Source organism: Pteropus medius, unplaced genomic scaffold (genome assembly GCF_902729225.1).
Source record: "Pteropus medius unplaced genomic scaffold, Ma_sr-lr_union100, whole genome shotgun sequence".
Lineage (NCBI taxonomy): Eukaryota > Metazoa > Chordata > Mammalia > Chiroptera > Pteropodidae > Pteropus > Pteropus medius.
The window spans coordinates 5,967,409-5,982,628 of record NW_024347790.1 but is presented as its reverse complement, the minus strand read 5'-3'; the positions used below and the strand labels follow the sequence as shown (position 1 = coordinate 5,982,628).

The 15,220-nt window shown below is 38.9% G+C and overlaps 1 protein-coding gene across 3 annotated transcripts in view; it reads right to left on the bottom strand.

Moving 5' to 3' along the window:
* Positions 1-1,182: 1,182 nt before the first annotated feature.
* PLXDC2 (plexin domain containing 2) overlaps positions 1,183-15,220 on the bottom strand; it is a 373,661-nt gene continuing 359,623 nt past the window's right edge. Inside the window, exons 13-14 of one of the 3 annotated variants that reach the window (XM_039877519.1) lie at positions 10,709-10,863; positions 1,183-1,451 (exon numbers count right to left, since the gene is read on the bottom strand). In XM_039877519.1, coding sequence (XP_039733453.1) covers positions 10,747-10,863 — 117 coding nt within the window. In that variant the 3' untranslated portion in view covers positions 1,183-1,451; positions 10,709-10,746. Of the gene's footprint in view, positions 1,452-4,348; positions 10,864-15,220 lie in introns of those variants that run through there. The other 2 variants (XM_039877518.1, XM_039877520.1) reach the window with 2 other exon arrangements.

The window sequence follows — 15,220 nt, the reverse complement described above, 5'->3', positions numbered from 1 at the left end:
ACAGGGACCTTGTCTTTTTTGTTCTTGTAGATTTGGAGTCACGCACACTGCACAGCACAGGTGAGACACTTAATAAATATTTGTCGAAATAAACTGAGAGGATGACATTCCCAGCTGCCTGTCAAAAGGTTCTGATTCTGGAAAGAGTGGTTTGGATTGGGGGACCTGTGAGGAGAGGACGTGGTCTCGATTCATAAGATACGTCTACAGCTCATTTAAAAGTTGTATGACTGTCATTAGCTTTTTTTTTTCTTTAACATTTGCACTGCATTATGTAAAGAAATGGCACACATTAAATGATTTTTCAAAGCACCGGCCTTAATGTCTTTCTGTTGTTAGGGAAAGTTGCAAGATTTGCATTCGCAATTTGGCATCCTAAAGACAATTCACGCCGTTTAAAATTGTAGTTCTGAATTTACTCCATGATATCAAAGTTTAATCTATACAGTCCAAAAGATCCATGCAGAGGTCAGATCTGAAAAATCAGTGTTGAGTTGCACAGAGCGCTTGCTTAACCATTGAGTGGAATTCCCATAGCTGAGGCACCTGCTTCCTGGTCCTGGGTCCAGGCCTGTGTGTAGTCGATGTTATTAAAAGTCGATGTTATTAGACCCAAAAGTGGTGGGTGAAGAGACAGGGAGAGAACGTTTGGAATTCAAAACACATCACTTCAGAGAGTCTACGTAGATTAGCTGAGGCACATGCCCCCAAAACCCCTGAGCAATAGGTACGATCATTTCCAGTTTGGGAAAAGGGGATGGAATAACGGAGAAACTTCAGTAACTCGCTTGGAAAGTCACTGGGATTCATAAGCCGAGACCAGTGACAGTGGCAAGAACTGAACTGAAACAACCTGACTTATTCCAGTACTAGGATTCAAGATGGCAGCTAAAAACCCACGTCTCTCATCTAGAACTCAATATTTGGGCTCTGGGAGTTTTGGGCAGGGACTGAGTCTCTACCCAGTTGTATCTATGACATGCTAGGTGCTTCATTTTCTACAGTTCACTCTAGTTGGTATCGGTCCCCACACCAGGGAAGATTTAGAAGCAAAAGGATTTTCTATGGCATCGTTAGACTGTGGCTCTGGACTCTTCACTAATTTTCTCCCACAAGAGGTTAAAATGTTTTGAAAACTAATTACAGAAAAGAAAACTATGTTGAAAAATGAAAGTAAGCATATTTAAGAAATTAAAGAAAATGATCATTTATTGTTTTTAATACGTAGTCAAATATGACAGCAGTATTACACAAATTGCTCCCTTCTCCCCCTCCTAAAACCCCCAAATTTGTTGACTGCATTGAAAGTGGAAAAACTGCGATTTAATTCTGAAAATAGCATTCAACAGAGAGAACACAGGTAACATTTGGTCACCACTCACTTCCAGACCTTTAAAGATGAATTGTGTCATGGTGGCAGTCGATACACTGGCTTTCTTACAAAATTATTCCTAGGGAAAAAAAAAAAAAGATTTCCCACAGACTGGAAGCAGAACCAGAAGAACTGCAGAAAAACTTGGTTTAAGAAGATGTGTGAGGAAAGCTTTAGTGACTTATTGCAAACATAATGATATCCAGGTAAAAGATAGGCAGCAAACGAATGGGCTGTAAGGAAATACATTCAAACTTAGATAATTATTCTTACAGCGAAAGTAATCAAGAAGCTTGCAGAAGTATGGAGCATCTGAATTATTGAATTTAAACAGTGGATTTCAATATGGATCACACCTCTTCTGCTATCAGACACCATTAGTGCAAATTCAGATACAATCATTTTTACACTCGCAGGTTCGGGTACGGCAAGCGTGAGGTCATCACGGAGAATGCCCACGTTATTTTATCATGAAAGAACGCGGCCTGGGAATGTCTCGCTGATGTGGCAAAGGACATAGAAACGATGCTCAGAGGACTGCAGTCATTGCTAAAGGCTCAGTTTCCCAAGCCTTGTATTAAATGGAAGTTTTGAAAAACCTCTGCAAAATTAACCTTCACCTGAAAGATGCATCCTTGATTTGATGGACAGGCCTCCGGGAAACGGGGAGAAACAAACTTGCAGTGTGCTGTGCTCACCCACGCGGGCTGCCCTCTTGTTCCACGTCGACCGGATTTGGAGGGCCAGCTTTCCCCGCAGCGTTCGCTTTCAGCAGTGCCACGCTAAGCTTTGTGACTCTGACAATGGGTACGATTACATCTGCTTTGAAATGCATTTACAAATACTCTCTGCGCTGGTGCAACTGGCATAAAACACAGACGGCCCAACTCCTTTCCCATGTCAACATTTCATTTCAAATTACTGCAAGCAGAATTACCGGAAACAGGAGTAAATTCCTGGCGTTGGATGTTCCCATGATCCCGGCTGGCATGCAAAAAAGGCCGTCTTTTTTTCCCCCTGAAAATAATGTACTTCCCAGGCACTGTCCAAATGTCTCAAATGAGGCAAATAAGAGATTTGTTTTGACCAACCTATGAAAAGACTCCCCCGCCCGCTCTCGGCTAGGCCCCGAGATCGAGTTATACTATACACAGTGTCTGTGTCTAAAGAAACTTAATTCGCTTCCCTAAGATGATTTTCTCATTTCTTAGCAAGGGAAGATCTGACTTCACTTAACGCGATTTTCAGAGCAGCCTGGTGGAGGACACTTACTTTGAGTTTTTATTGCCCTCCGACAAATATGACAATCTGAGTCTGTTTTTGTTCAAACGCTTGTAAAACGGTCGCTTGGACTTGACTGACAGCAATGTCTAGACAATAGTCTTTGAGTCTGGGTCTCGAGATGGTCAAACTTCACAGAGATCTAGCTATGGGTCCACAGCTGAAAGTGCCCTTTCTTATCCTGTCCTCGGAAAAATCACTTTTATTTTTATTGTATTTTGTTGCCTGTGTGTGGGTGGCTCTCTCATGATCTCTGAGGTAAGGGAACCAAAGGGACGTGCCTTGTAAGTCACAGTGAGATAAATGGAAAGTCTCTTCTTTGGTCATTACCTGACCATAAGTAACCGAATTCTCTGCAACAAAGGCCTCAGTGATTTTAGTTTGGTGCCACAGCAGAGGTACAGGTGGACGATGGTTGAATTTTCGATTAACTGGGGACATCCTTTACTGTTATGTCACATGTTTTCAGCATAACTTGCGGGATCTGTCCCAGTGTCTGAATGACCTAAAACTGAGCTGAGCCTCACTAAATATTTGCACATTGATCTGAAAAAGATGAAAACTCTGCTTCATAGCCTATCTTGATGTTTATTTTTTTCTGTGAATCATCCCCATCCACTCGCTCTTATGTTTTTATCGCTCCCCACATAGCAAATGTCTAAGATTAGTTTCATGCTATGTATCTATTTCATAGGCACAGAAGGTTTATAGCTGCATGATGAGTAAGTGATATGAATATGCATTTTTTTGTAATGCTAGGGAGAAGAGGGAGTTTTTAAAAATTGACACATCACTATCTGCCACATCAAATTACTTTTTTTTACTGTATTCCATGAGAGGATTTTTTTTTTTTTAGTATTTCTCAAATGTTAATAAATCTTAGAAATTAGAAAAAGATGAGTATCAGCATGGAATTTGCATTAATATTTTTCTAGCCTTTTAATCTGGATGTAAAGTAATAGAATCGTTCAATGTGGACAGCGATCTGAAAATCAACAATAATTAACACTGAGAAGTGATGATGATATATTCCATGAACTTCTAAGGAGAACTGATTCAACAAACCATGTAATTTTGCCTTCATAATTACCATCTTACTTCTCTGCAATAATCATTGTGAGAGCAGTGGGCACTAGACAGTTTAAAAGTTATGTGAGGCAATAATTAGGCAATTATATTACAATTTAAGTGGAAATCAGAAGGCCACCTTAATCAAAACATTAAGTAACTCCAAACTGTCTGATATGCCAGTAGAAGAGTAGAAAATTACACACAGACTTGAGGGTCTCCTAGGTTATGATTTTCTGATTTCCATGATTGTCTTATTAGAGCTCACTCTGGGTGTGCTTGTCAATATTCTATACCCTTAGACTTCATAATCAAGGCTTTCAATTGTGTATCCATACTAGAACTTGTGGTCAATGATTGCAAATGCTTTCAAAGTCTGGGTTGGTCTTTTAGCAAATAAAAAGAAACCTGATATTCCAGTTGGGGTTTTGCTGTAATTTATGGGAATATTCTTAAGGGGCTGTCTTTGTATAACTTCACCAAGTCGTTTAATTGGTGCAGACTAGACACAAGTACAAATGGATGGGATTAAGCGTTATCCACAGGAAACCCTACCCCACAGGAAAACTGACATAAGGCACATCGAACCAGCAGGAACTTTGGCTTGATAGATTTAAACATTTCAACTCTGAGAACTCCAATTTTTTTTATTACTTGGAACAGTCAAATGTTCCCCCCTGCCCACAGAAGGACAATTAAAAGAAAAAAATCAGTATCAGAAATAGAAAGCTCATCCAGATACCTTAAAACGAGAAGCACCAAACTTCAACTTCTCTGCACATTTTGAAGGCAAAGACAAAGGAACAAGATCTGTAGATGTGTGAAGTGGCTGAAGGAAAACTCCGAGTCTCTGAGATACTCAAGTTGTGTGACGCCGAGCGCCCCAAACTGAGGCAAAAGTCATGCAGCAGCTATCACAGCCGCGAACGCAATTCCCAAACAGCCTTATCTCTAGCTATGAAAACGTCAATTCCCAAGTTTCCAGAGATCGCCGACCTTCTGATCTTCTCTCAATAAATTTGAAATGCCGAGAGATGGAGAAAGAGGTAAGGATGATGTTGGGTTGTGGCTGAATTCGTGACGTTTAAAGTCCCTTCTAACGCAGAGTTTGTGATTCCAAATCTTATTGTAAACAAATGCTACCTCTGATCGAGATTAAGTTTTCTCCTGCTATATTTTGCTCACCAGATAATCCAGTAGATTTTCCCATCCCACCCCAGGGGGCATTTGGCAATGTCTGGAGTGTCACAACTGGGGTGTGTATGTGTGTGAGTGTGAGCTCCTGGCATATAGTCAACAGAAGCCCTGGAAATGCCAAACACCCTGCGATACATGGGACCACCCTCCCCCCACAACGAGTAAGGAGCCCCAAAATGTCAATAGTGCTGAGACTGAGGAAACCTGAGCAGTCTAATAAGTGACAAACAACCACACACACTTAAAGTGCAAATGCTTCTTTCAGACACTGGTGCTTATGGAATACCTTAAAACTATGGCATTGATAACTCAGAAAGTTGCAATAGAAACTTTCTGGTGCAAGAAAGTGAACTATTACATCTGGTCAGAAAGAATTCAAGCGGCCAGGAAAGTCTTTCTGAGTCTGGAACAACTTTGTATGAGTAACTTTTCTGCTCATCAATGAAAAAAAAAAAAAAAAAACCCAGATAATTTGAAATAGAGCAAACAGCACAGATGTGCTATGATGCATCATGTTTCAGAAACATTATTTAGGCAAAGACCTGACAGTTCCTTGTGGAAGTAGAACAGACGATTGGAATTGGAAATTGGATAGAGTAATATTAATTCTACTTGCCAAACTGTGTTTGAGGATTTTACCATATTCCAGCTGTCCGTGGACATGGTTGATCTTTCGCTATTTGTGTTTATTACTATAGATCATAAAATCTAGCACGGGGATTTGGTTCCTTTAGGTGCTCAAAAAATATTTAAGTTGATTGAGTGGTTGAATAAATGAACAAATAAAGAGATGAATCAAAGTGCTTGGTAAAATTTAAAGTGCTTTACAAACACAATGTAACACGAGTAGATGTGTGATAGGTAATATCTTATACCTCACAATATTTGCTTAAAAAACTTTAGGGCAAAAAAGTTCAGATAGTTTAATAAGCAAATAAAGACTGTGGTTATATATACGGTAAGAAAATCTGCTATGAAGAGTACTTGTTTTCAGGTACATTTGAGAAGAAATGAAATAAAGGCAGAAAAATTATAAATGGCAAAAGAGAAACAGTATCGTTAACTTAGATGGCCACAGTGGTGGCACGGAACGTGAAAAACCAAATAAAGACCCTGTAACAGCCAGAATTTAAAATCACTGGTTGTTATAAAAATGGCATCATTCTTAGGGCAGCATCATAGAGCAAGATTGGTCCACTGTTCCATATTATAGAACAGAGCAGATAGTCAATATAGCAAATAAAGCTGGCTTTTAGATGGACCGTGCCTTCTGAGCTTCTTGGTTGGCTGACACAGGGGGGCAGGCAAGGAGAATTGGAACAAAGATAACCCAACAGGAATTTCAAGTTCAAGAATCTGTTCTGACACTGGGAAAATTACTTTATCTCTCTAGGCTTCAATTTTCTGATCTGTGACACGAAGACGTTGAGTTAGATGACCTCCCAGGATTCTAGTATATGGATGCTGAAGCCAAAAGGTGGGTGGAAAAGAAAAAGCAAGAGCGATCTTTTGGAATTAGTAAAGCGCACCATAATAAAACATCTGAGAAATGCCTGAAGGAATAAAAAACAAAATAACATTTCACAGGAGGAAGAAACCATAAACATGGGACCTATTTTTCAGTTGGGCTTATTTAAATATTCACTTCTTATCATGGAATGAAAGCGTCTTGAACCCAAGCGTGGCTTCTAACAAAACTTTTCTCAAATGGACAACAGACCCTAGGGGCATCACCGAATTCATACTCTTTCAGAATGAGGAAATAATTTTTTTTGCCCCAAACTTAACAAATTATACTAGGAATATATACTAGCTGCATATTAGCATAATTTCATTTAAAATAATTAATATTCCTTTTATATAATCTGCATTTGCAAATTTTTACGTTTAGAATTAAGTTCCACATAGTTACATTTTAATTGTGATAGCCCCTTACATTTGTGTCACAGGGATAAAGTAAATATTTGAAGTTATTTGTGTTTGGGGTATTTCTTTCTAAAGAGAAGCCTGCTGGTCAGCTCCTAGGCTTCCCTTTGCCGTGCAGAATAAACTGAGAAATCAGAAGGAACTAGAGTGGCTAAGTGACTCTACATAATAAAGAACTAAGCCAGTTGAAGGATGCACATAGGGAGGGTCACGCAGAGGAAATATTGAGAAAATATTATGATGGGAGAGAAGGAATTTAAGTAATTTTGCTGGGTGCTTTGAATGTATTCTCCTTTGGCATTTTCTCAAGAAGTGTATCGATCTGATTGTCTCTGAGTGCTCTGTGGATGGATGGACTTTTCTTCCTCTAAATGCAAATGCTGGTTCTAGACCAACGGCTGTGCATTATCTGGATTACACTGACGTAAGGTTTTAAAAGTCTGTACATCTATACATTGAGTCAATCTGCATAATCATCATCTTGCAAGGAAGACGGGACAAAAATATTTTTATTTTTCCAAATTGAGACTCATTGAGGTAAAAGTGATTTTCCCAAAATAACATCGTGGAGACTCAAAGCTAGGTCAGCTGGTATTTTTTTCACTACCTCAGGATGCCTGCCTGCAATCAAAATGCTTAGATATGGCCAAGAACTACAAAACCTTCTCTTTTTCCTCCTCCTCTTTTTTCTTCAAGGAAGGGGAATTGAAAGGAAAGAACTCTACAGCACTGGGTGATAGAATTTTCTGTGATGATAGGAATGTTCTGCGTTGTCTGATATGGCAGCCACAGCCACATGTGGCTACTGAGCACCCGAATGTGGCTAGTGTGACTAAAGTTTTATTTAATGTTAATTAATTTAAGTAGCCAGATCTGGCTAGTGGATATAATATTGGAAAGCATAGCTCTAGAAGCTACATGTGACAGATTAGCAAATGTCCTAGGTATCTCAAACTAAAATGATAATTGGGGTAAATTGTATGTTATCATTTATCTTTAGTTTTCTATTTGCTTGAAGTCCAAACCCTTCATAAACCAACCAACATTGTGGTCACTGCTATCTGGTTGGCTTAAGATATTTTTCTTGTCTTTTAATACTTTAATTTAATGATTATTACTTTTACAAATAATTAAGATGAAATAACTAACTTCCTCTGTAGCACCATTTACTTGATTTCTCCAGAAGTTTGTATGTGTTCCTTTGCTCTTCATAATTTTTAAAATTGTTATTGTTATTCTTTATTATGTCCATCGTATATTAAGTAACATACAGGTGTGACCTTTATATTAAAGGTGAGTCCTTTAATATAGGTAAAGTTCAAAGCATCAGCAACTATTTTGAATTTCCAGAAACTCTGTGTGTCTCCTCTTCCTTTGTAGTAAATGGGCACCAAGATATACAAAACAGATATATAAAATAGAATGAAAGTTTCATGAAAAAAAGATTGGGCTAGCCTTCCCCTTTACCACTAAAAGATCCATATACACAGTAATGTCTCGCCACCTCTAACTCCCAATTCTGTTAGGAAGTTTTCCCACACTCCATCAGCCTTTTTACTTCCAAAAAGTTGTCCCTATTACTTGGTGCTTTAGTTCACTGAACAATTCAGAGAGTTTTATGCTTTTCTACAAATTGCCAATTCTTTTGAATCAGCAAGAGAAGATGGGAGGGTATGAAGATCATATTACTATTTCAAAGAATTGTGTAAGGAGTTGGTTATAGACGCAGGATTTATATATAACTGTCAACCCACGGCTATCAGAAGCCACACCCACCACAAAAGCTAGTGAAAGAAGAGTCATCTTATCCTAAAAGGAATCGTCTATGTGTCCCTTATGTCTTTGTAGAATACCAGTTGCACCAGTTACATTGGCAAGTCACTTGGTTATCGCTACTTGATCAAACCTACTCCACAAGAAACAAGTTGGGATATTTCATATAAACTGAATGAAGCTACAGCAGAGAGATTGTCATCACATCCTTCAATCACCTTGCTTGTCAATTATTAACTAAGTAGGTTAGGAAAAAAATTACTACCCTCATCAGGTACTTAAAAATGTAAAGCATAATATATGTGATGGAAAATGGCACTAGTTTACATTGGACATTTATGAAGATAAATAGGATACTCTGTTAGTAGACTGATGTCATTCAATGTAGACAATGTGTACAGATGCTATGCTGTTTGTAAAGTGCTGTTTAAGAGATCTCTGCTGCTTGCTACCCGAATCTGCAAATGGTAAACACTGTAGCCTACGAGAACCAACAGCTTCTTGGCACAGGATGTGAGTTTCATGGGTCGAGATGTTGATGAAATTGTACACGCAGTACCTGAATTTTAAACTTTAGGAGCTCAGTATATATATTAACCACTTTCCTCTTTGAAGGGATGACTTTTCTTTCTTGGTTCAGGGGGAAATTTCGAAACCTGGATTGTGATTACAGGGCAAATGACAGCTCCCCTGAGGAGCTTCTGACATCGGCTTTATTCAGCCGGGGGAGGGGAGAGGGGTTGGCATGAATGAAAGGGTGGCTCAAATAGGCAGGAAAATGATTGGCGCTGCAGCTAATTGAACCACCTTTGCTAAGTGACATAAAAATATTCTAATATTAAGGATTATTTTACAACTCTATGGAAGTATGCAGTAATGCACCTTGCATTTGCTGTCTTGATGACCAAATGCACTCTTAAGAGTCACAAGAGCCTGCCTTGTGTTAGTTATAAACAAAAATATATTTATATATATATTTATGTAACTACTATGTGCTTTAAAGAAAATTACTGTATGGTTCAGCAGGGTCCTTTCGTTCTTTTTGTCGCCAGGGATGTGCTGACTTGACTGGCTTCTTAGCCGGGGACAGACAAATGAAATGGGCCTTTAGTACTGAAATGGCAGAAAGTTAAAAAAATACCCCTATGTTTCGAACCCCTTAACATTTTTGCTTCAAAAACGATTAAGGAACTGTCCATCTTTTCGTTTCCTTCAGCCAAGAGCAACTGTGGCTTCATAGGACTTCACCGCTGGGAAATGGAGACAACGCTTCACAAAACTGATCAGAAGTTTTATTCTGCGGGGGGCAGAACCCAGAGCCTCCTTTGCCACTCCCCCTTTCCTCCTCCTTAGCCAAAAGCTTGGAAATTCCGTCACCGTTCATAGAAAGGGCATTAACCAGGAACAGCAACTGTGGGAAGAGGGAGGCATCGTTTACACCTCCCGTGCAGATAAAAGATTCGTCCTATAAAGTAATGAACTTGTTGGGACAGGTGGATCTAGACCAGAAAAACAAAACCCTTTGGCCACACATCCGGTGATAGCATAGGAAACCCCACCTTTTGTGTTGGTTTTTGCTCCTGCATGAGCTACTTTTCATAGCTATCTTGAAACATTCAACATCATCACCCTTCTGGGTGAAAAGGGTTCAGGCTTTGGAACACAGTTGTCTTTGAGACATCAGAGAAGTATATTTGAACCAGAGGTATAGATCCCTTATGAACTAAAGCTTTGTTACGATTATTTTTTTTCCATCCCTTTGCAACCCTGCACCTAAGCCGATAGCATTGTAATCTTGTCATAATTCTGATAAGTCCACCGGAGATGTTCTGAGTGAACTACAGACGCCATCCCACTGCGGAATTCTACGTTCAGTGGTAAATGGTATCTTGTATAAGTGTTAATTTTTCTTTTACCCTTTCTGGGCTGGCCTTGTCCAGAAATCTTGTCTCCTTCAGGCTACAGCAGCTTAGGGCTCTTTTGCGTGCGTGTGCGCGCGCGTGTATCTAGGTATGTGTGTGTGTGTGTTTGTTTGTGTGTGCGCGTGCGTGTGTTCGTCTTAAAGGTATAGGCAAATTTTAGTCTTAACACCTGTAAGCCAGCACTGGTGCTGTTCTGTTCCAGAAAACTTAGCACTGCTCTGATACAATAAAACCTTCCTTCTCGCCCACTGGTTCAACTTCAGCATAGGCAGGATGGCCAGAACCTCTTCGAAACTTCATCGCAGGCCATCTGCTTGGGCGTCTCTAAAAGGGAAAATGCAGAAATAATGAACACCAGGGTGACGATCACATCACAGAAAAAACTGATTTGCCCAATATTGTAGAACAACGTCTGAATTAAATTTAGTAACATGTGAAATTATCTCTTATTACTGCCACGGTCAGAATTATATACCTGCCAAAGCCCCATGCCTGCATTTCATTATGGCACTGTCAGCACCTCTCAAGTGACAGTCCATTTGCCATACCTGCCCCCACAGGATTGAGAGCTTCTCAAAGGCAACCTTTACGTCTCATGCATATTTATATCTAAAAGATTCTATAAATGCCCACACATAACTAGGCAAAAATGAACTGTCATTAAAAAAACCCAAAAAACAAATCTTCTTAATATGTAGCCACTAATACTTTCTCTTCTCTAGAAATCAATAATGATATTGCTTCTTTTTATTTGTTAATCCATTCAAAAACATAAGCCCGTCCAATTCTGCAGGGTACTCAGAAATGTACTTCGATGGTGCTAGACTTCCTGGCAAATGAACGGAAAGAAATATCCATTACTATCTTAAGAAATTATTTATTAAGCAGAGACTTTCACATATTACTTTTTGTGCTTGAAAATGAACAGATGTCAAGCCCTGAAAACAGCATCCAACAGCAGAGGGCGTGGACCGTCTTGAACCGATGAACTAAGTAATTGCACATGTAGACACGAGTCCTAAAATACAGGATATTTGTACTGACAAAAGGAGCGCATTTCTCTCCAGCGCTCCGTCCATCAAACAAACCTCCTGTGATTTACAAACAGAAATGAATTACTAAGTTACAACAGCTGAAACACTGAGTGTATGTCACGGTCACAACAGCACCGGAAACTGTTGTTCCATTTATTAGAATGCCTGCAACTCTGGAGTAAATAAGACGACAAACACTGAAGGAAGTTTATTTCTATCTATAGAATTGTAATGTGAAAGTGTTAAATCTCAGTGTAGATCTCCTGGCAGTTGGTGGCTTTCTGGATTTGCCAATTACATTCCAATGTCGATGATTAATGGCTGTAGAAGAGTGTTTATGTCAGGTTGGAATGAGTATTAACTCTACTTTCTGGAAAAATACCAATGACATTCTGCCTACTAATAATATTATGTGCCATCTATAACATTGGTCAGAATGCTTTGTATGGATTAGCTGTTTAAGCCCTATGAGGTAAGTGGACCTGAATTATCCCTATTTTCCAAAAGAACAAGGTAAAACTAAGAGAGGGCTAGATAGCAAAATAGTGTGTCTTTGTTGGAACTAAAAATCATCGTCAATGGAAATACAAGAAGCATCTCTGCGGAGATGAGCTCTGTGACTCGTGGTCACTCCTTCTTTGTGGGAAAATACCGATTTGCCGCCGTGCTCACTATTTATAACCCCCACTCTGGTTTCAGTGACCTCACAACTGGGTCTATGAAGCCACAACTACCCCTACCTTCTCTGAGTCAAGGGCTCACTAAGTCTTTACTCTGAATTCCCATCTGTCCAAGGCCCACCTGGCCTGCGGGTCCACTTGGCAAGTATAGCCCAGTGATCTAGCAACAATTTACAACCCAGCACATAAAAATACGGTGCCATAGGTGACGCATTAAACAGGGGCACAGATGACGAGAATGCTGATGATGATGCTTGCGGAAGTTATATTTTGTTAAGCTCCTAACTATCTCATGCTTCGTACTAGGTGACTTACGTATATGATCTCATTTGATATGCACAAATCAATCATTTACATTTTGCACAAACCTGTAGAGCTAGCAACTGACAAAGCCAAGATCTAAAATGAGATCTATCTACGTCCACTGTTAATTCTTCCCACCGTAGAAATTCTTCCTTAAAATTCCGTGGTTTGTGTATAACTCAACTGAAATTCGTGAACATGGTTCGATTTTAATTTCGGTTTTAAAAATATAACATTCTTTTAATATAACACTCTTATTCTTTTAATAAGTCAGAAATAAAGTTGATAATTGTCTTAGGTGAAAAGATTCCAGGATTATTGGTAATATTTATTGTGTACTTTATGAGCTCATCACAGAGGTCCTTAAAATAAAGTCCAAAAACATTGGACAGTGAAGCTTCCTCTGTTAACACAAAACTAACTTATTTTCTGAATTGATTATATAGCTTTAAAGAAAATTTCTCTTGATTTTTTTACTACTCGTTGTAGGAAAAAACATAGAAGTACCCCCAAACCATTTAAAATCACCAGAGATTTCACCATTCACACATAATTTGTTTCAACTATCAGTGTACATCACTTACATCCATTTCTAGAAACATTAAATCATTGCATATACTGTTTAATAAGCTCCTTTTTTCCCCAAGTACACATTGAAAAAAATTCATGAGACACCCCTCTAAAAAATTATTTTAAACCTTAATAGAGTATACTACTTACAACTAAATCAGGATTTATATTGCCAACTTGATTTTGATGGCTTTTCCAAAAATTTTGACAACATAAATAATGTTATAATAGATATCTTTGCGACTCACCTGATAGGCATATCTCTAGTTCCTTTTATAAACCTCAGAAGTGGACTTATTGGGGCAAAGAGAAAAACCATTTCCGGGGAAAGAAATCCTCAACCTACAACCTAGTTTGGAACAGTGAGGAACCTATAGGGAGGCAAGATTTAACATGGGTTTCAAATAAACACTGGAAAGGTGAACAGAATAGAACAGGTATAATACAGCTACAAAATTATGCAGGGCTACTATTTCATTTGTGCAAAACTGAAAAGTTTCTAGCTACTTTGTTGTTTTTGACTAGATTAAAAGAAAAAGATTATATTTTCCCATAATAGTAACTTAAAATTTATACGCAAATCTAACAAATACGCAGCTGGGGTTTTAAAAATCTGGTCTGATTTTACATTCTTTCACAGTTCCTCGAAGTCTCCATCTTATCCCTAAAAATGCCGAAGAGTAAAACTTGACTGAAATTCTGCTTTCTTCATAGGACACTCTCATATATCACAAGTCAATTATATGGTCTTAAACAAATCACCCAATTTCTCTGGGCCTTAGTTTCCTCATTTGTAAAATGTTATCTAAGGCTTTGTCGTCTAAACTCGTTGGATCCTCATATCTGCTTGCCTGAGATAACTGACTTTAACATTGTAGAAAAATAATGTTTCAGAAACTCCTCGGTATGGTGCTGCTTGTGATTATGGTCCCTTCTGCCTCTCTCCACTAACTTTTAGGATTTCTAAGTTTAAGAGAAATCTATATACATTAGTTCTAACTGAAATTTATTTTCTCTGTCAATATGCGAAGTTTTCTTTACAAATGAAAACAATGACTGTGAGGGAATGACTGGATATTTGGTTCTCATAGAAAAATCTTAAAGATGTTGGTGCTATATGAGAAATCTAGCCAGTGGATAAAGGGGTCCAAAAACCTGGCCATTATGTCTGGCTCTGCCACAAAGTGTGATGGGTGATGACCAGGCATTTATATGTCTTAATTGAGGCTTATACATGTTCAAATCTGTCTTCTTTCTAGAATAGCTAATTCAGATTGTTGCAGAAACTGACAGGGGCCATAGGATCACCTGCTAATCGAGCAGGATGTATGCTGAAAATGGAAAAATTCAAACCAGATTACAGTGTAATTCATTACAGAGATTCAGGAAGTAATGCCTTAAAACATTACTGTGTGTAATGTGTGGGTGATCTCTGATTTCGTTTTGGAGAATTCTTTATGTGATTAATCACACTCAGAAGTCGATGTTCACGGTGATACGTCAGCACTGGGGCAGGCTGTGTGAGCCGGTACTCTCTCTAATTACTCCTTCAGTACTATTAATTGAACAGTTATCCGGATCCGTCTCAATGGTCTGCGGCAAGATAATCAGCTGAAATATCCATCAACGAACCTGCAGGGTACCCTCAGTTAGCAGTGTATACGTAAAACTGCAGCTGGAGACCCCTCTTCCAGCTCAGACAGCAAAGCTCAGACACAGTAAAGGACTGTGAAAGAAAAGGCACTGATTTTGAAATTCAAAGCCCAGCTGGAAGACATCTGTGGTGCACGATGGCACTTGACAAACAGTTCAATGGAAATTTCTGGTGTTTAGTGCTACTTTCTGTGACAAACAGTGGGGAAGTGGAAAGAGGCTGGGATCAGGTGACTTAAACAGCATCACTGTCCCATCATCTTCCCAGCATAGGACTTAGGCAAAGTCACATGTTTTCTGTTACTCAGGTCCCCCATTGTGAAAATGAAATGACTTGGATTATTGTTTTTCAAATTTTTCTTTTTTTAATCAAAAAAAAAAAGTTTAAGTCACAAATCCTTTGTTCCAATGAAACCTTGCCTAGTAGCCCAGATAGATGGC